The 21,036-nt window shown below is 35.3% G+C and overlaps 3 protein-coding genes and 1 long non-coding RNA gene across 4 annotated transcripts in view; 1 reads left to right on the top strand and 3 right to left on the bottom strand.

The window, feature by feature from the left end:
* LOC129754196 (dynein axonemal assembly factor 5) overlaps window positions 1-9,294 on the bottom strand; it is a 54,240-nt gene extending 44,946 nt beyond the window's left edge. Inside the window, exon 1 of the mRNA XM_055750090.1 lies at window positions 8,274-9,294. Coding sequence (XP_055606065.1) covers window positions 8,274-9,088 — 815 coding nt within the window. The 5' untranslated portion in view covers window positions 9,089-9,294. The remainder of the gene's footprint in view (window positions 1-8,273) is intronic.
* Window positions 9,295-9,366: 72 nt separating this feature from the next.
* On the top strand, window positions 9,367-12,247 carry LOC129754197 (general transcription and DNA repair factor IIH helicase subunit XPD-like). The gene is made up of 6 exons (XM_055750091.1): window positions 9,367-9,491; window positions 9,557-10,145; window positions 10,204-10,424; window positions 10,489-11,152; window positions 11,303-11,829; window positions 11,903-12,247. Exons 1-6 carry the CDS (start codon window positions 9,487-9,489, stop codon window positions 12,177-12,179), a joined length of 2,283 nt encoding a protein of 760 aa, XP_055606066.1. The 5' UTR covers window positions 9,367-9,486; the 3' UTR covers window positions 12,180-12,247.
* Window positions 12,244-15,044, bottom strand: LOC129754198 (transmembrane protein 104 homolog). Its single transcript, XM_055750092.1, has 4 exons — window positions 14,780-15,044; window positions 14,143-14,660; window positions 13,118-14,082; window positions 12,244-12,875 (listed from the first exon to the last, which is right to left on the bottom strand). Exons 1-3 carry the CDS (start codon window positions 14,816-14,818, stop codon window positions 13,119-13,121), a joined length of 1,521 nt encoding a protein of 506 aa, XP_055606067.1. The 5' UTR covers window positions 14,819-15,044; the 3' UTR covers window positions 12,244-12,875; window position 13,118.
* A 567-nt stretch (window positions 15,045-15,611) lies between these two features.
* LOC129754299 (uncharacterized) lies at window positions 15,612-19,199 on the bottom strand. Its single transcript, XR_008738998.1, has 6 exons — window positions 18,851-19,199; window positions 18,418-18,796; window positions 17,757-18,347; window positions 17,194-17,686; window positions 16,963-17,132; window positions 15,612-16,902 (listed from the first exon to the last, which is right to left on the bottom strand). It is a non-coding gene; the product is annotated as an uncharacterized LOC129754299 (long non-coding RNA).
* Window positions 19,200-21,036: the final 1,837 nt, after the last annotated feature.

Raw genomic sequence — 21,036 nt, 5'->3', positions numbered from 1 at the left:
TATTAGAATTTACTAAAATGATAATTTTATGGTAAAAAATAGATTTCATAGACGAAACAACAAAAAAAATGAAAATGTCACTTAAATTATACAAATAAAGATTTTTTTATACTTAAAAGTTTGATAAAGAAGTAGAAATTATTTGATGAACTTGAGAATCAATCTCTAGAATTAAAACAAACGAAATCTTTTAATTTTAAGAAAAAGGAACGGAGATTTCAATTACATTTTATATGTGACATTAATTTGATAAAAGAAATTTCAGTTTTCAGTTTTGGAAAAAATATGAATAAAATAAGAAAATGTCAGTACAGTTCAGAGATATGCCGCTACAGAATAGTTAAATTAAATAAAAAATTTAGAAAAAACAAGAAGTTTTAAGAATCCAAACACAATAAAAACGAAATGAATCGTCAATTGGAAAATAATGATAAAAACCTACTTAAATCCATAAAAAGGATAAAAATGTAGGAAGAATTTCGAATAAAAAAAAAAATAAATTTAAAAAAATAAGAAAAGATCGAGAATTTAAAAATTCAAAAAATTGTGTGTAAGTATTAGCATTTGAGAAAAAATGCAAAAATATTATCAACTAAAAAAATCTTTGAAAAAATGTTGCGGATAAACCTTTAAAAAAGAAAAAAAAACAGAAAAAAATGACAAAAATGACAAAAATGACAAAAATGACAAAAATGACAAAAATAACAAAAATGATAAAAATAGCAAAAACGACAAAAATTACAAAAATTAAAAAAAATTGCTAAAATGAAAAAATTACAAAATTTCAAAAAAAAAAAGAAATATGAAAAAAATGACATAATCACAAAAATGACAAAAATTACAAAAAATACAAAAATTACAAAATTTACAAAAATTAAAAAAATTACAAAAATTACAAAAATGGCAAAAATGACAAAAATGACAAAAATGGCAAAAAATTACAAAAATTACAAAAATTACAAAAATTACAAAAATTACAGAAATTACAAAAATTACAAAAATTACAAAAATTACAAAAATTACAAAAATTACAAAAATTACAAAAATTACAAGAATCACAAAAATTACAAAAATGACAAAAAATGACAAAAAATGACAAAAATCACAAAAATGACAAGAATGACAAAAATTACAAAAATTACAAAAATGACAAAAATTACAAAAATTACGAATATTTCAAAAATGACAAAAATGACAGAAATGACAAAATTGACAAAAATGACAAAAATAACAAAAATTACAAAATTGACAAAAATGACAAAAATGGCAAAAATGACAAAAATGACAAAAATGACAAAAATGAAAAAAATGAAAAAAATGAAAAAAATGACAAAAATGACAAAAATGACAAAAATGAAAAAAATGACAAAAATGACAAAAATGACAAAAATGACAAAAATGACAAAAATGACAAAAATGACAAAAATGACAAAATGACAAAAATGACAAAAATGACAAAAATGACAAAAATGACAAAAATGACAAAAATGACAAAAATGACAAAAATGACAAAAATGACAAAAATGACAAAAATGACAAAAATGACAAAAATGACAAAAATGACAAAAATGACAAAAATGACAAAAATGACAAAAATGACAAAAAATGACAAAATGACAAAAATGACAAAAATGACAAAAATGACAAAAATGACAAAAATGACAAAAATGACAAAAATGACAAAAATGACAAAAATGACAAAAATGACAAAAATGACAAAAATGACAAAAATGACAAAAATGACAAAAATGACAAAAAATGACAAAAATGACAAAAATGACAAAAATGACAAAAATGACAAAAATGACAAAAATGACAAAAATGACAAAAATGACAAAAATGACAAAAATGACAAAAATGACAAAAATGACAAAAATGACAAAAATGACAAAAATGACAAAAATGACAAAAATGACAAAAATGACAAAAATGACAAAAATGACAAAAATGACAAAAATGACAAAAAATGACAAAAATGACAAAAATGACAAAAATGACAAAAATGACAAAAATGACAAAAATGACAAAAATGACAAAAATGACAAAAATGACAAAAATGACAAAAATGACAAAAATGACAAAAATGACAAAAATGACAAAAATGACAAAAATGACAAAAATGACAAAAATGACAAAAATGACAAAAATGACAAAAAATGACAAAAAATGACAAAAATGACAAAAATGACAAAATGACAAAAATGACAAAAATGACAAAAATGACAAAAATGACAAAAATGACAAAAATGACAAAAATGACAAAAATGACAAAAATGACAAAAATGACAAAAATGACAAAAATGACAAAAATGACAAAAATGACAAAAATGACAAAAATGACAAAAATGACAAAAATTACAAAAATTACAAAAATGACAAAAATTACAAAAATTACAAAAATGACAAAAATTACAAAAATGGCAAAAATGACTAAAATGACAAAAATGATAAAAATGACAAAAATGACAAAAATGACAAAAAATGACAAAAATGACAAAAATGACAAAAATGACAAAAAATGACAAAAATGACAAAAATGACAAAAATGACAAAAATGACAAAAATGACAAAAATGACAAAAATGACAAAAATGACAAAAATGACAAAAATGACAAAAATGACAAAAATGACAAAAATGACAAAAATGACAAAAATGACAAAAATGACAAAAATGACAAAAATGACAAAAATGACAAAAATGACAAAAAATGACAAAAATGACAAAAATGACAAAAATGACAAAAATGACAAAAATGACAAAAATGACAAAAATGACAAAAATGACAAAAATGACAAAAATGACAAAAATGACAAAAATGACAAAAATGACAAAAATGACAAAAATGACAAAAATGACAAAAATGACAAAAATGACAAAAATGACAAAAATGACAAAAATGACAAAAATGACAAAAATGACAAAAATGACAAAAATGACAAAAATGACAAAAATGACAAAAATGACAAAATGACAAAAATGACAAAAATGACAAAAATGACAAAAATGACAAAAATGACAAAAATGACAAAAATGACAAAAATGACAAAAATGACAAAAATGACAAAAATGACAAAAATGACAAAAATGACAAAAATGACAAAAATGACAAAAATGACAAAAATGACAAAAATGACAAAAATGACAAAAATGACAAAAATGACAAAAATGACAAAAATGACAAAAATGACAAAAATGACAAAAATGACAAAAATGACAAAATGACAAAAATGACAAAAATGACAAAAATGACAAAAATGACAAAAATGACAAAAATGACAAAAATGACAAAAATGACAAAAATGACAAAAATGACAAAAATGACAAAAATGACAAAAATGACAAAAATGACAAAAATGACAAAAATGACAAAAATGACAAAAATGACAAAAATGACAAAAATGACAAAAATGACAAAAATGACAAAAATGACAAAAATGACAAAAATGACAAAAATGACAAAAATGACAAAAATGACAAAAATGACAAAAATGACAAAAATGACAAAAATGACAAAAATGACAAAAATGACAAAAATGACAAAAATGACAAAAATGACAAAAATGACAAAAATGACAAAAATGACAAAAATGACAAAAATCACAAAAATGACAAAAATGACAAAAATGACAAAAATGACAAAAATGACAAAAATGACAAAAATGACAAAAATGACAAAAATGACAAAAATGACAAAAATGACAAAAATGACAAAAATGACAAAAATGACAAAAATGACAAAAATGACAAAAATGACAAAAATGACAAAAATGACAAAAATGACAAAAATGACAAAAATGACAAAAATGACAAAAATGACAAAAATGACAAAAATGACAAAAATGACAAAAATGACAAAAATGACAAAAATGACAAAAATGACAAAAATGACAAAAATGACAAAAATGACAAAAATGACAAAAATGACAAAAATGACAAAAATGACAAAAATGACAAAAATGACAAAAATGACAAAAATGACAAAAATGACAAAAATGACAAAAATGACAAAAATGACAAAAATGACAAAAATGACAAAAATGACAAAAATGACAAAAATGACAAAAATGACAAAAATGACAAAAATGACAAAAATGACAAAAATGACAAAAATGACAAAAATGACAAAAATGACAAAAATGACAAAAATGACAAAAATGACAAAAATGACAAAAATGACAAAAATGACAAAAATGACAAAAATGACAAAAATGGCAAAAATGGCAAAAATGATAAAAATGATAAAAATGACAAAAATGACAAAAATGACAAAAATGACAAAAATGACAAAAATGACAAAAATGACAAAAATGACAAAAATGACAAAAATGACAAAAATGACAAAAATGACAAAAATGACAAAACATAGAAAAATTTCAATTAAAAAATGACAAAAATGACAAAAATGACAAAAATGACAAAAATGACAAAAATGACAAAAATGACAAAAATGACAAAAATGACAAAAATGACAAAAATGACAAAAATGACAAAAATGACAAAAATGACAAAAATGACAAAAATGACAAAAATGACAAAAATGACAAAAATGACAAAAATGACAAAAATGACAAAAATGACAAAAATGACAAAAATGACAAAAATGACAAAAATGACAAAAATGACAAAAATGACAAAAATGACAAAAATGACAAAAATGACAAAAATGACAAAAATGACAAAAATGACAAAAATGACAAAAATGACAAAAATGACAAAAATGACAAAAATGACAAAAATGACAAAAATGACAAAAATGACAAAAATGACAAAAATGACAAAAATGACAAAAATGACAAAAATGACAAAAATGACAAAAATGACAAAAATGACAAAAATGACAAAAATGACAAAAATGACAAAAATGACAAAAATGACAAAAATGACAAAAATGACAAAAATGACAAAAATGACAAAAATGACGTCATATAACGTAAATATTCCTAGTCTTAGACTATCTGTCACTGAAGTCTATGATGCATTGATCGCAGTGAACGCTTCAAAAGGACCTGGACCTGACAATCTGCCTCCGTTGTTTGTAAAAAACTGCGCAGCCGCCATAGCGATTCCTCTTACAAAAATTTTTAACTTGTCTCTGTCCTCTGGAATGTTTCCAAAAGTGTGGAAAACGGCGTCGATTACGCCGGTTTATAAGAACGGAAGCACTCATAGTGTCGAAAATTATCGTCCTATTTCTATTCTTAACTGTTTGGCGAAAGTGTTCGAGACCTTAGTATACGATGCTGTTTACCCGTCCGTGAAACAATTAATTAGTGACGCCCAGCACGGTTTCATGAAAAAAAGATCAACTACCTCGAACCTGATGACATTTACTAATTTTTTGATGCCAAAACTCGAGAAACGTCAGCAGGTAGATGTTGTATACATTGATTTCTCTAAAGCCTTTGATCGAGTGCCTCATAGGTTACTTATAGAAAAACTCAGACGCTTGGGACTACCTGAATGGATTACAACTTGGTTTGCGTCGTACTTGAACTCCCGCACAGCTTATGTCAGAGTGAACTCCTACTGCTCTTCGAATTTCGAAATACCGTCTGGTGTACCACAAGGCAGTCATCTTGGACCGTTACTATTTATTCTTTTCGTGAACGATTTGTGCGATCGAATGACTTCATACAAACTATTCTACGCAGATGATTTGAAACTTTTTCGGTCAATTACGTCACCGCTAGACTATATTTTACTACAGAATGATCTGAACGCTGTTACGAGATGGTGCATGACAAACGGTATGCTGGTGAATGTTGAAAAATGTAAAATAGTGAGTTTTTCAAGATCACGCAGCTTACTTCGTTATGAATACTCTATGAGCAACCATTCCCTCGAAAGGATTGAAACAATCAAGGACCTGGGAGTTACATTTGATAGTCGGTTGAGATTCCACACGCACATTACTACCATAACTGCAAAGGCTTATGCAATGCTTGGTTTCCTTCGTCGAAATACAACTCATTTCAACGATGTAAACACCCACAAAACGCTGTATTGCTCGATTGTCAGAAGCATTCTGGAGTACGCAGCTCCTGTTTGGGCCCCGTACCAATCGACACTAAGTCAATCCATTGAAGGTGTTCAACGAGCCTTTATCCGCTTCGCTCTTCGGAAACTTAGATGGAATCCTGATATCACTACTCCATACGAACATCGCTGCAACCTTATACATTTGGATACGCTTGTCCGGAGAAGAAAATTTTTACAGTGTTTGTTCACATTCGACATATTGAGCGGGAACATCGACAATAGCGAACTCCTACAAAATGTTAGTTTGTCCGCCCCTACACGGTCACTCCGGCATCAGCAGTTCCTCTGGATTCCCGGTCATCGGACTACTTATGGTTTCTACAACCCTTTGGACACGTGCAACCGCTACTTCAATCAATGTGCTAGCATCTTCGATTTTGGAATCTCAAAACAGGTGTACAAAAATAGATTAAGGCAACTATCATTATAATTAGTCTGTGCGAAACATTTGTTCTCGAAGACAATAAATAAATAAATGACAAAAATGACAAAAATGACAAAAATGACAAAAATGACAAAAATGAAAAAAATGAAAAAAATGAAAAAAATGACAAAAATGACAAAAATGACAAAAATGACAAAAATGACAAAAATGACAATAATGACAAAAATGACAAAAATGACAAAAATGACAAAAATGACAAAAATGACAAAAATGACAAAAATGACAAAAATGACAAAAATGACAAAAATGACAAAAATGACAAAAATGACAAAAATGACAAAAATGACAAAAATGACAAAAATGGCAAAAATGACAAAAATGGCAAAAATGACAAAAATGACAAAAATGACAAAAATGACAAAAATGACAAAAATGACAAAAATGACTAAAATGACAAAAATTAGGAAAATTTCAATTCAAAAATTACAAAAATGACAAAAATGACAAAAATGACAAAAATGACAAAAATGACAAAAATGACAAAAATGACAAAAATGACAAAAATGACAAAAATGACAAAAATGACAAAAATGACAAAAATGACAAAAATGACAAAAATGACAAAAATGACAAAAATGACAAAAATGACAAAAATGACAAAAATGACAAAAATGACAAAAATGACAAAAATGACAAAAATGACAAAAATGACAAAAATGACAAAAATGACAAAAATGACAAAAATGACAAAAATGACAAAAATGACAAAAATGACAAAAATGACAAAAATGACAAAAATGACAAAAATGACAAAAATGACAAAAATGACAAAAATGACAAAAATGACAAAAATGACAAAATGACAAAAATGACAGAAGTGACAAAAATGAGAAAAAGATAAAAAAAGACATGAATGAGAAAAATGACGAAAATGATTGTTGCGGTTTACCATCTTTATATGGCATTTGCCGACTGTGTATCAACGTTGCAGTTGGCGAACAGTTATTGAAAAACTGATTTGGTTCAACTCGATGTTTACTCTTGGGCTCGAACTCGCAGATTTCGGCTAAGGAGGCAACTGGCTTACCAACTGAGCTACATCTTAAGCCCACAAAAATTACAAAAAAAAAAATCAACGTCTTGGCTGATTTAGGCCTTGACTGATAAAAACCAGTAACGGGAATCAACACATGCCCCCAGTGGACTAGCGATTACCATCTTACTACGCTAACTGCTTGGCCACGCTTGGGAACAAATGAACAACAAGTCTAAAAATGAAAAAAAAAAACAATTGACAAAAATGACTCTCTTAAAATAAAATAATTTATTTTTATGTTTTCGTGATATAGGGTAGAAGCACTAATTATTGGACAGGTACCAGATATTGAACACTCGTAAAACATTAACCAATTAAAATAATAATATACATTAGAAAAATGAACTAAAAATCGTTGTGCCACTGTTGAAGCATTTTCTACCTTTGTTCAAATTTTTATCAGGAATTTCGGACTCTTAAAGCCACAATCCCCAGAACTAGAATATGTTATCAAATTTTGGCTCTATTTTTCGACTGGCTGAAGAAAACAGCCTTTTTTGATTAGAAGAAAAATTGGATTAAAGACAATAATTTAAAACGTCTTAGATAATATTATGAGTGTATTCAACTAAGCCTTTTTTTAATGATTTCTGGAAGAGTGGCGGTCTTTATTATCCCTATTTCCCTAAAATTTAACGAATTAAAGTATTCAATCACATAAAACGCCAATGTTTCAATAATTGAACGTTCTATCTTGTAGTAGGTAATACTTAATTATTGATCTTCAATATAATGATAGAAAAATCACTCACCAATTCAAAACCAACGGCATAATTCGGTGGAAGTACGAATAACGATCCCGAAGTTCCATCAGCATCAGGCACCCGACTCGGCCACATGCCCGTCTCACAAATGGAACACTGTCCATCAGCAGCGGGGAAATGTCCACAATGATTTTCAGAACACTATCGGAGTTGGATCGAATGTGCAGCGAAACTACTCCCAACGCTTCAATGGCAGCGATTCGGTTAGCAGAATGACGATGCTTTAAAACGGTGACCGTAGGGCTTACGAGGGCCTCGGCCCGGTAATGCATACTCGGGGTAGCTGAGGCCAATTGTTTGACTATTTCGCAGCTTTGTTTCTGAGCAGCTGGAAAAGGATCTTTCAGAGTTTTGATGAGAATGTCGATGAGACCGTCATAGGACTTGAGCAATGGATCTCCTCTGCTTCCGTCTGGGTCCGAGTATTTTTCGATTATTAGTTCCAGCTGTTCCAGCAACAGAAGCCGCACTTCTTCACTATCTTCTATTATCTCTCGTTGGCCGATACGTTTAGTTATAACTGGAATGATATAGCCCAGGTAGTAATCATTGGCCGGAAGTTTGGCCAACATTTCGTTAACGACGGAAATGGCCAAGCTACGTATCATCTCAAACCGGTCGGCATAGCAACGCAGCACATGTAGGTAAGTTCCGTCGAACACTTCCGGTGCTTCCATTGAGGACAGTTTATCTCCACGGGTAAAGTCCAGGAAATCTTTCAGAGCACGTTGTCGTACCATTCGTTCGGTGCTTTGCACGTTGGCGCAAAATGTTTCCACCAAAGTTTTCAATTCTTCACTCATCTTGTAAATTTATTTTTGGGGAATAGTAGAATTCACAGAAATCACTTCTTTAAAGGTGGCACTTGTTTATCGTTAGTAAACTAATGTTAATTTGTAAAGGAAATCGGTAGCCATGGTTATAAACCTTTGATAAGCCGGTAGAATAAAAACGATACACGAGTTGGTGATTTTGTTGTTTTGATTCAAAAGTGGGTGGAAGAATCGTGAAAAAGGTGCAACATAACGCAACATGCGCAACATAAATTTGTCGGACTTCCGTTTGTTTTGTTGCGTCATGCACGCGTTTGAAAAAAAAACAGTGCTGTCAGTTCGCAGACGCCAAAAAAATCGACACACATTTTCTGTTTGTTGGCCGGTAGACGGTCTTGTTGTTTCGTGACTTTGTAAAAACCTTTAAAATGAGGTAAGTAAATTGAAACAAAAACGTACATTTAACAAGTAAAGCCAGCTCTAATAAAACATCAACAGAATAAGCGTTGACGGATTGCTGGTGTACTTCCCGTACGAGTACATCTACCCGGAACAGTACGCCTACATGTTGGAACTAAAAAGGACCTTCGATGCCAAGGGTCACTGCCTGCTGGAAATGCCTTCGGGTACGGGCAAAACCACAACCCTTCTGTCGTTGATTATAGCTTACATTATGGAATACCCACACATGGTACGGAAGCTAATCTACTGCTCTCGAACGGTACCGGAAATCGAGAAGGTCATAGCCGAACTGAAGCATCTGATGAACTACTACGAAAAGCAAACCGGAGTGATGCCCAACATAACCGGGTTGGTGCTGAGCTCTCGGAAAAACATGTGCATTCATTCGGAGGTTAGCAAGGAGCGTGATGGAAAAATTGTCGACGCTAAATGCTACGGCATGACAGCTAGCCATGTGAGGGACCGTGCCGCTACGGATGATTCGATTGGGGTCTGCCAATACTACGAGGGCTTCCAGGCCGAAGGCAAGGAAAGCACCCTGCCCCCGGGTGTATACTCGATCGATGATCTAAGAGATTTCGGGCGGGAAAGGAATTGGTGTCCGTACTTTTTGTCACGATTTGCGGTAGGGACCATCTAGTTCTTGTTTAGGGCTCAATTCGAACAGTTTCCTTATTTTCTAGATCAATCAAGCGCAAGTGGTCGTCTACAGTTACTATTATCTGATGGATCCCAAAATTGCGGAAGTCGTTTCTAAAGAGCTGGCTCGAGAATCGGTCGTCGTTTGCGATGAAGCACATAACATCGACAACGTTTGCGTGGATTCTATGAGCGTAAAAATTAATCGGAGGCTTATCGAAAAAAGTACCACTGGATTGCATACTCTTGAAAAATATGTAGCTGAGTAAGTAGATGGATATCGTCTTCAAATTAAAATACAAACTACAATTTTTGTTTTACCTTTCCAGGATGAAGGAGGACGATCGAAAAAGATTGAACGACGAATACGTTCGACTAGTCCAGGGTCTCAAAGATGCTCAGTTCTCCCGGGAAACTGATATGGTTTTGGCGAATCCGGCTCTTCCTTCAGATGTGCTTAAAGAAGTCGTACCCGGTAATATCCGGAATGCCGATCACTTCCTAAGCTTCCTCAAAAGATTCATCGAATACATTAAATCCCGGCTGCGAGTTCAGCATGTCGTACAGGAAAGCCCAGCTGGTTTCCTAAAAGACATTCAACAGAAAGTCTGCATCGAACGGAAGCCACTTAGATTTTGTGCCGATAGACTGTCGTCTCTTCTGCGCACGTTAGAAATCACAGATCTGACAGAATTTGGATCCCTAACAGTAATAACATCATTCGCAACCCTAGTTTCAACCTACACAAAGGGGTTCACAATCATCATCGAACCGTTTGACGATAAAACGCCAACCGTGTCCAATCCCATTCTGCACCTTACCTGTTTGGATTCATCCATAGCAATGAAGCCAATTTTTACCCGGTTCCAGAGTGTGGTCATCACTTCCGGTACCCTTTCCCCGATGGATATGTACCCGAAGATTCTGGACTTCGAACCGGTGGTGATGAGTTCCTTTACGATGACCCTGGCTCGACCGTGTCTGCTGCCGATGGTAAGTTTTTGATCCGATAATTGGTTGAGGCTAGTCAAAATCCTTCTTATACTTGATATAATTTTAAATTATATCTAGTAAATTTGAAGTCTACATCTGTATTTAGATGGCCATATAAAAATATCTCCTCTATTATATCTACCATTTCAGATCGTCTCCCGCGGTAACGATCAGGTCGCCATTTCTTCCAAATTTGAATCCCGCGAAGACACAGCAGTAACCCGTAACTATGGCCAACTGCTTGTGGAAACCGCTAAAACCGTCCCAGATGGCGTGGTTTGTTTCTTCACCTCCTACCTGTACCTCGAATCGGTGGTAGCTTCCTGGTACGACCAGGGCATCATTGACACGCTGCTTCGGTACAAGCTACTGTTCATCGAAACCCAGGACAGCGCCGAAACCAGCTACGCCCTCATGAACTACGTCAAGGCGTGCGAATGTGGGCGGGGTGCCGTTTTGCTGGCCGTAGCTCGGGGTCGCGTTTCCGAGGGTGTAGATTTTGATCACCATCTGGGACGAGCAGTGCTGATGTTCGGAATTCCCTACGTTTACACCCAGTCCCGGATATTGAAGGCCCGGCTGGACTATCTGCGGGACCAATTCCAGATCAGGGAGAATGATTTCTTGACATTCGATGCTCTGAGACACGCGGCTCAGTGCGTTGGGCGAGCTATTCGGTAAGTTCTTCGTTGATCGACTTAAGAAAGCTTATAATGAAATGTCTTTTCGTATTTTGGTTTTTTTTTTCAGAGGTAAAACTGACTACGGTATTATGATCTTCGCGGATAAGCGATTTAGTAGACAGGATAAGCGGGGTAAGCTGCCGAAGTGGATCCAAGAGCATCTAACAGATAACTACACCAATCTGAGTACCGAGGAAGCGATGCAACTGGCAAAGCGTTGGCTTCGTCAAATGGCTCAACCATTTACCCGGGAAGATCAACTGGGAGTATCGCTGCTTACTCTCGAGCAACTGCAAACCATGGAAAAGGAAAAACTGGAGAAGCAAGCTCAAGGTAAAAATTAACTCTTATTTTCTTTTTTCTGTCCGTTTCGAAGAAAAAATACATTGTTGTATTGAAACAATGCCATAAATTCTGAAGTCTATATTTACTTGTATCCCGAAAGTCTTGACTATTGACAGAGATGGGTTATGTATAATGCTGATTCTTCACATGAACATTTATTGTTTTGTTTTATAATCCTGGATTCAAGTCTGTAGTCATCTTTAAATACAACACGTGTTTCTGTTTTCTGCTCTAAAATTACATTTCGGTCAGTTTTTCTTTCTGACTAGTAAATATAAGTATGTAGTTAAAATATAAGATTTGTTTTTGATTCACATTTTTCAAGCCTTCTCAAAGCATCTAAGTTGTCTCTCACGTTCATACAATACATAATTTGGAATTTATCGACACAATGCGGAATCTCGTAAGATTTCTACTACAGTATTTAGATCTAAATTCACTAAAACAAACAGAAAAATGGAACGAAAAGAATAGGTGGTTTTTGGAAAAAACAAACCGTTACCTTCTTAAAATTACAATAAACGCCAATCTATAAAAAAGGAAATCATTGCACCTCCAGCATACAATCGTTTAACATTCAGTCTCGTGCGTATTTTCGTTATTTTGTATTGTTTTTGTTTTCTTGTTTTTCACATATCATTATGGTTTAAGATTTCCTCTCGATTGTGCAGCTAGTAGCAGTCACGTAGTTGATTCTGAAATAAAAATTTAAATAAGAACTGCGAATCTTGATTATGAATTGTACATTTGAATTCTGATTTCAAATTTGAATTTTTGGTTCTGAATGCTGGTTTAGAATTATTAGAATCTTGATTCTGGATGCTGAAGTCCGATTCAGTGTACCCAATTTATAATTCAAATTATAGAATTAAGAATGCAGAATTCCAAATTTCAATGTTGCAATCTGATTCTGAATTTCCAATAAAAAATCACTAACCTCACTTGATCAAATCGATCGTAACCAGCACCAAGCACGCTATTGTCCAACAAAGCACCAGCACCAGCCAAATGGTTCCCTTGAAGGGGCTCCGGAAGTCGTTCAAAATTCCCCGTCCGATCATGCTCTCGCAAGTGCGCCGGGCGGCAAATACCAGTCCAATCGGAATCAGATACTGGATACCGGTTCCGGCATAACATCCGGTGAATCCGACCAGCGAAACGACACTCTCGGTGAAGAAACAAATGCAGATCGGTGGAACAATAGCGAGCAGTGGGAAGAAGAGTTTCCGCAGGAAGAAGTTGTACGATTCGATTTGGGTTGTGTCCAGGAAGAGCGTTTGCAAATTGCTTCGCAGCGTAATGGCTATGATTGGGAAGCTCGCAGACAGGGTGAATACGGGAAAAAGTGCCAGGAAATATTCGATCGTTTTGAGAAAGATGCTGTCCTGATCTGAGCTGGGGACGAAATTTAGAGTGTAGAGATCTTTGATTTCGGCGAAGGCAAAGATTCCTGTTAGAGCGAGGGACAAGTAGAATGCACAGATAAGGGCATAGTCTGCTGATAGAAGCATTTTGAGACGCCTCTTGTTGGAGATAGGGGTCAATAAACTTGGAAGCGAATGATGGCACATGAATGAATAAATGCAGGTTCCTATCAGGTATGGAATTCCGTTGATGTCAACTCGTTTTGGTACGATTGGAGGATCGTCGCTGTTGCTCCGCGAGAAAAGACGGTGGATGGCGATACTGATCATGACCGAGAACGCCAACCAGCGGAAGAGTACCGTTATCAACTGTAAATATTTGGTTTTCTGTACGTTGAAAAATGTGAAGGGTCCAAGGATGCCGATAAAAACCACCAAGCAGATCCGATAGATGTCGAATCGCGATAGAGAACTTTCCTCCCAACATCTCAAGCTCCAGTCGTCGCTGTCCATGGCGCTTGCCGAATGATTGTGGGCACTAAAAGAAAAGGATTTTGTTAGCAACTTCGATTGCCAGGTGAGCATTTTGAATTGTTACCATATAACATCCCTCAAGCTCTTAGCGACAGCCGCCGAGTAAATGCTCAAATCCCCGTACAAATAAACGGCCAAACAGAAGTAGAACAAAAACCGCCCAACGCGGCCAAAAAACAGATTGGCCATCTCGGCCAGTTCAACCTTGGTCGACAGACTGTAGTACTGATTCCGGCAGTACATAATGTTCAGCGGAGTCTGTTCGATACTTCCATCGGTGAGCGGTTCCTCAGTTGACCCACTTGTCTGAGCCAACAGCGGTTCACCCTCCATCGTTTCAACATTGCTGTCCTCGTCCTGCTCCACCACCCGATCTCTTTTAAGGTACTGTAGCCGTTTCCAGTTCTGAATGGCATTAGCACAGGACATCGTCTCGATCACGAACGTCACGGTCATGTAGCTCACGAAGGCTAGCACCACGATCAGCCCCGATCCCAGGACCCATCCCGCGTGGCTGAACGCGGACGGAAGCGTTAACGCTCCGGTTCCCACGATCAGGTTGAAAATGAAAACAAATCCAACCTAAGGAGAAATTATGCAAAGAAAGAGTATGAATCATGTTAACCCAGTTCTATAAACGACTGACGACTACGTCGACATCCAAAGATGTTTAAGCAAAAAAAAACACAATGGTGGCTTACCCATGTCGGATATTCTTCCTGGGCGTTCCGATTAGGCATATCATGAGGAGTTTAATTCAACCTGCCACCAAGTGGGCATCCGCTTTCCGTCCTTCCGATATAAGTGGCTACGTCACGGTCACTGTCTATCTTTTTGCTAGCCTGTTTAACCAGCTGGCTTCTTATCAAAAGAATTCAACACAGCTCGCGTAAGCAACAAACTACACGAACAAAAGCGATCTATTCTGCGAAGTAAATTGGATGGTGTTCAACGATGAACCCACCAACAGTGTACAAGGAGTGCGCAAGGCTTTTGTTTTCTCTGCGGGTGGAAGAAGGTGGAAGTATGCTGGCGAACAAAACGGAAAAGAGGAAAACATCAAAACAAAAGAGTGTCGGAGTATGTTGTTTGAAACATTGGGAACAGTTCGATACCTAATTATTTCCCAATTTTTCGTAGAATGGTTCAAAAATAATAAAACTTTATGGGAAACTCCCTGTAAAATTCTATTCTACATCCCGCATGAATCAGTATTATACAATAACGATTTCCATTATCTTCTTCCCAAGACACACGAAAGATTAGCTTTATAGTTTTGGATTATTAATGTACGATTAAGCTAGTCTTTTATCCATGAAATGGAATCGTTTGGACGCACTTTACGATACAGCGAACGGGTCGTTAAGTAGAGTAACCATTCATTTTTTTTGCTTTTTTCTAGATTAAAATTTAGCTGAGAGAATTTGAAAGATAGATGTAATCGTTATCTTATCATTTTTTTTCAAGTTTTTATGACGATACTATGTATCTTTCAAAGATCTTTTTACGGTTTTCAAAATAAAAGAAAACGTGTACCTAATTAGAGATTATTTTATTTCTTAACGTATGGCATTCGATTACTGTATTATTACATTACAGATTTGATTACAAAACTTGTATTTGATTATTGAATATAATATGTAAACAATCAATTTAACATAACATAAATATTACAGATAATAATGTCTAATCATATGATGCAAACAAAGAGGTTACTTCTGAAATCCCTAAAAATTTGCATTTCAGCAATTTTTTTAATTCATCTCACTTGTCAAAACAATACTGATGTTTTCAGATTATTTTTCATTTATTTTTTGTGGTAGAGTTTCGCGATTCTTGTCTCTCCACTGCGGAACAAGCATCTAAGTCATAAATTGGTGCTGAACAAAAAGTCTTATAAGCGACTGTACTACTCCATGTTTTTGTAGAATTTTACTTGCAGTATTCTATTTTGTGATTTTTCTAGTATGAAAAAATATTCTTATTTATTCCTTTTGTTACTTGTTGCTGATAGATGTTTTTACTTCAGCTCTGAATAACACGTTTCTTTTTTTATCTTTGTTTTTGACTTTTCATTGAAATCCCTACAAGTTTCTGTACAATTCTTTGTTAACGCATCTCCAACTCCGCTTTCCCTTTCACTAACTTCTAGACGCTGCTATTCCGCGTAGTTGTTATCAGTTCGATTCTGTTTCGTTTTTTGATTCAAACAATCAAATTCTTTCGTTCAAGGTTTAAATAAATAATTCATACCTATTTACGGGTTGATTGATAACGTTATGGTTATTGTTATGTCACTATTTACTAAAGCAGTTAGTGTTAAAGCAAATGTGTCAATAGTACCTACACTGAAAACAAAATAATCTATTCAATTCCAAATCAAAATTGTGTATCGTCATTATCTATATGTCCTATTGTTTACTTATGATATAATGCTGTGCTATCAGATATAGCTAAATCATCTTTACGTTTCTTTGGAAAGTGATCTAAACCGGAATCGCCACCTTTACTACTGCTTGAACCAATTCCGGAAGTTAGCCCAAGGCTCCCATTGATTCATCCCATGCTGCTTCCGATGCAGCCACCCGCACCATCATTTGTGGAAAGCGTCCCCACAAGTATTATTTTCCTGGTCGGACTCTGAGGCGACCTGTCGATGTGGCAGGAAAGATCCTGCAACTTCTGGGAAATGCCGGTGCCGAGGGCTTTGTTCGGTGCCGCTGGCCAGGGGCAGTCATTTCGCCAGATTCTTTCTCCTTACGGCGACAATTGAACCGCTTAGCCAAAACCTTTTCGATTTCATTAATTGGCCACCAAATGTTTCCTGAAAAATAAAATTGTGGTAATTTAACTGGAAATATAAGTGTCCAAAAATCATCCTTACCAGCTCCTGGATTTACCAGCACAACTGGCTCCAGTTTCTTAATTTGTTGGCAACTTTTTTGTCAATCTTAGCCGGAAGAGAACAAGGCGATTAAAGGGTTTTAATATCCCGTTAATGGTGCTGAAAATATCGTTTCTGTTGAGCCGAAGGTGATGTTTCTATTGTTGGTTCTAAAAATATATTAGATTTGTTAGTGTTCAAAAAGTACTTGTTGAATAAATCCAAACTTACTTTTAATCATCAAGTCCACATTCGATAAAATTCTTTGTTGTTTAAGCTGGCATTTCTTGTAAACTTCTTTGTCCCATCTCATCCACGAAAAAGACTAAATAGTCAGTCTGGCGACGATCCACGATTCACATACCGATTCCTCCAATTTTGGTCCAGGTTTGTCACAGCTTCTCGTTGACATTGCATTGCAGATGTTGCCATCGTTTTTTTTTTGCCACGTCACACTGATTCCTTCGGCCCAGTGCACGGTGTTGCAAGTATTTCGCGGGGGAAAATTTTTTTCCAAATCTTTTTCAAATCAACAGGGTTAGTCTTCAATACCAGATCTTAAAGTGCAAAAACTAAATCGCTGTACAGGAACTACAAGTTGCCCACCTGGACACTACTTCAACATACCCCATCATCCGGGGACAGTTCTATCATCGGACCCGGAACAAATTTTTCGACCTTTTTCCAGTTCACTATCAGCCAGAAGATTCTGCGGGCAAAATATCTGAAATATGATTAATTATGATGTTAAAAAACATTAAATCTATTAAATTAAGCAAATTATGTTTACAAACCACTAAATGGGCTGATTACGGGGGATCCTATGTGGTATTGGTTCAAACATCAGAGTGTGCTCCTTTCGTGCTAATCCTGTAGTTACCACCAGCGAGAATTTTTGTTGTTTTCGATGCTGGTTCCGTTTGCTTGCGCAATGACCGGTTGCGCGAAAGATTTTGTGAGGGAACTTCTATTTTCCAACCGCCGTCTGGTGCGCTTCTGTTGTGGGAAAAGAAAATTGACTCCTCGAGGCAGATGCTGAACTGGCCGCTGTTGCTGCTAAACTGATTCGTTTCTTGCGGTACAGACGAGAATGGTAGCTGCTGCTGCGTTGATGGTTTCTTCCGCCGGAAAGCGGGCAGTGATGCAAATTAACGCTTCCGACGAATGTCTGATGTTAGATTTGGTAGTGCTGCTGTTGACGCTGGTGGTGGTGATAGCGGTACGATAAGCGGCGGTTGATGTAGGTTGTCGCAATCGTTCTGCAGCTGGTGATGAAGTAATACTGGTTGTTCCGGCAGAATGTTCATCTTTTTGGCGCTGAATCTGCTCCGTTATTTGTCCGACCGGATGATGGAGTTTTTCATTGCATCCTGTACTTTGTCGAGCTGTACGGAAGGAAATAAATGAAAGTGTTTCAGACGATTGGACGATGGGAAACAGTTTTTTTTTACTTACCTTCATTACTTTTCCGGGATCTCACTGGTTCAAAGGCTTCGGGTTTTTTTTCTGACTCAACTTGATTTGACTGCAGCACTTATTTTTCCGCGGAGTATATTGTTAGTTATCTCCCACCGGAAAACGGGTTGTGGTGCTAGGGAACGCTTCCGGCTGATGTTATATTTGGCGGTGCTGCTGTTGCCATTGACGGTGGTAATGGCGTTATAATCGGTAGCTGCTGGTGTCTGTGGTCTGAATCATCGGTGAGGAACTGAACAAGTTTTTTTCTCACCAGAATGATGTTTACCGCTGCTGCTGTTGACGAAGTTGTTTAGCGCTGGAACTGCTCCCGTGTTTTTCCGGTCGAATAAAAGTTTATTCTCGATACTTTGTCAAGCTGTACGGAAAAAAAATTTGAAATTTTCGCCAAACCAAACAATTTATAACTCACCTTCAACGCTGAAGTTGTTGTCGACCTTGGTGAGATTATTATCAATTCCGGTTATTGCCATTTAAGGATTTTCTGGCCTAATCACGAAGGTTTTTCCGGTTTTCCAGAATCGTGCGGGTCCGCAAATGCCTCGTATTTATTTTTCCTTACGTGACGACAGCAGCAGCGAAGACACATTACACCAAAAGCACGAAAAGATTATTTTTCTTGATCATTAATCTTATCTTTCGGAAATCCTTTTTTATCATCCCAAGACAAGACGCAATAAGCGAAGACGCGAAATTATTCGTGACTATTAGTGTAATCAGAATCAAATAATTCAGACGATTAGTTGTACGGTTTTCGATTATGCGGGATGCTGGATACATCGATTTGATTTCAAATTTTACATTTATGAGATCAAATTAGGTGTGTTCAACGAAACCCAATCGAAATCAATTGAAATGGATTGACAGTTGATCAGCTGTTTTTCCAATTGACTTCGATCGATTTCTATTTGGCTGTTGATTGAACAGTCATTCACTAATACTAACGCACAGGCGCAGTGTTTTCAGATGTAATTTTGTTTGCCAGCTTCGTTCAGAATTCGTAAGGCGGTTTACTCAAGGCAAATTGTAATAAATCCATCATTTTGGCCATTTCAATGGCAATTCTTTCCCGTACTCAAGTTGTCCGAAAAATTTTAGTTTAGGAAGTTTGTTGTTCGACTCGAACTAAATTAGAATACATAAAAAGAAATTGTGTTTAAAATTAAAAGCAATTTTAAGGGACAAGGAAGGCACAAAAGCGAAAAATTTTTGCTATAGGAAAATAGTTATTATTGTTAAAACATGTAATCATGATATTATGAAATAAAATACAGTGGATCAGTTTTATATTATATTTGACATTTTAATTTAATTTAATTTTCCCATTTTCTTCGGTGGGTCATCACAATTCTTGTGCAACTGTAGCTAGTGCACCGACTGACACCGACACCAACGCAGCAACACCAAAACAGCATCGACCTATACCACCAGCACCGCACCACCGAAACAGCATGAACTCTCCTGACACCACTTTCATTTTCATAACATTTGCGCTTATTCATGAGCAGCTGCAGCAACTGATCCGATTGACACCCATCACACCACTATAACTCAGCGCTACCGGCACAGCTCCACCGGCACAGCACAACCGACGCTCCACCGGTTGACTACACTTTCATTTGCACTGCAGTTAGTCAAAAACAAACCCAAACAGCTGTTTTTGACAGTTATCAACTGCATGTGTGTTGGTGTAATAGAAATCGATCGAAACGAATCCTGCCTCCGAGCTTGATCGTTTTCGATTGGTTTCGATCGATTTCGATTGGCTTCATTGAACGTCAATTGGATTAGATTCGATCAAAACATTGGCTGAGTGAACAACCATTTACCAATCGAAATCGATTGAAACCGATTTCAATTGGCTGTTGAACGGGCTTATTATGTATTTGAACCAAAATTTTTTCATTTGCTTTTGTTGGCTGGGATCCACACAGTAAATTTTTGCCTCAATTTCCAGCAAAAAAAAAATGCTGGAAACGTTCAGCAATCCAAATTTTTGCTGGAAACCAGCAATCGGTTTTCTTATTGCTGGATTTTTCAGCAATCAGTTGTATTCTTGTCATTTTTGCTGGAAAATCAGCAATCTGTTTTCAAATTGCTGAACTTTCCAGCAATTGATCTAGTTTGCTGGAGAATCAGCAATCGAGTTATCACATTGGAGTCTGTTTGTTTTCTTACGCTGTGGCATGGTGGGACTCTATTTTAAGATCTTTGGTTAGCTTAAAATAAGAAGTCAAGGGTGAGTTTTTATTGTATAGATTTCATAAAAGATACTAATCAGAACTCTTTTCTCAGGTGGCGAATGATCAATACTTTGGCACAAAGCTGCCACTCCAGAGCCGGTGTTGGAAAATAAAAAAAAAACTTCTTGGAAATAAATACAAACATAATTTAAAAATGGAATAGTTTTTTTTTCATTGCCCATTATATGCACAACCAGTATTCAATATTTAATTTTGAATTGAAATATAAATTTGGTACTAAATACAGCCTGTTGTTTTGAAATAAATAGCTGGTTTCCAGCAATCTGGATTGCTTATTTTCCAGCAATTTCAACATTTCAAACTCGCACAACAACAACATTTCAACAACAGATTC

This window comes from Uranotaenia lowii, chromosome 3 (assembly GCF_029784155.1).
Source record: "Uranotaenia lowii strain MFRU-FL chromosome 3, ASM2978415v1, whole genome shotgun sequence".
Taxonomy (NCBI): Eukaryota; Metazoa; Arthropoda; class Insecta; order Diptera; family Culicidae; genus Uranotaenia; species Uranotaenia lowii.
Note: the sequence above shows the minus strand (reverse complement) of the source record. Positions and strands in the feature narration are given on the sequence as shown.

Coding starts and splice junctions, on each gene's coding strand:
- LOC129754198 (XM_055750092.1), bottom strand. CDS start 14,818: ATGCCTAATCGGAACGCCCAGGAAGAATATCCGACATGG. Junction 14,661..14,779: donor AGGAAGAATATCCGACATGG/GTAAGCCACCAT, acceptor ATTTCTCCTTAG/GTTGGATTTGTTTTCATTTT. Junction 14,083..14,142: donor AGCTTGAGGGATGTTATATG/GTAACAATTCAA, acceptor CTTTTCTTTTAG/TGCCCACAATCATTCGGCAA.
- LOC129754197 (XM_055750091.1), top strand. Junction 10,425..10,488: donor CTTGAAAAATATGTAGCTGA/GTAAGTAGATGG, acceptor TTACCTTTCCAG/GATGAAGGAGGACGATCGAA. Junction 11,153..11,302: donor GACCGTGTCTGCTGCCGATG/GTAAGTTTTTGA, acceptor CTACCATTTCAG/ATCGTCTCCCGCGGTAACGA.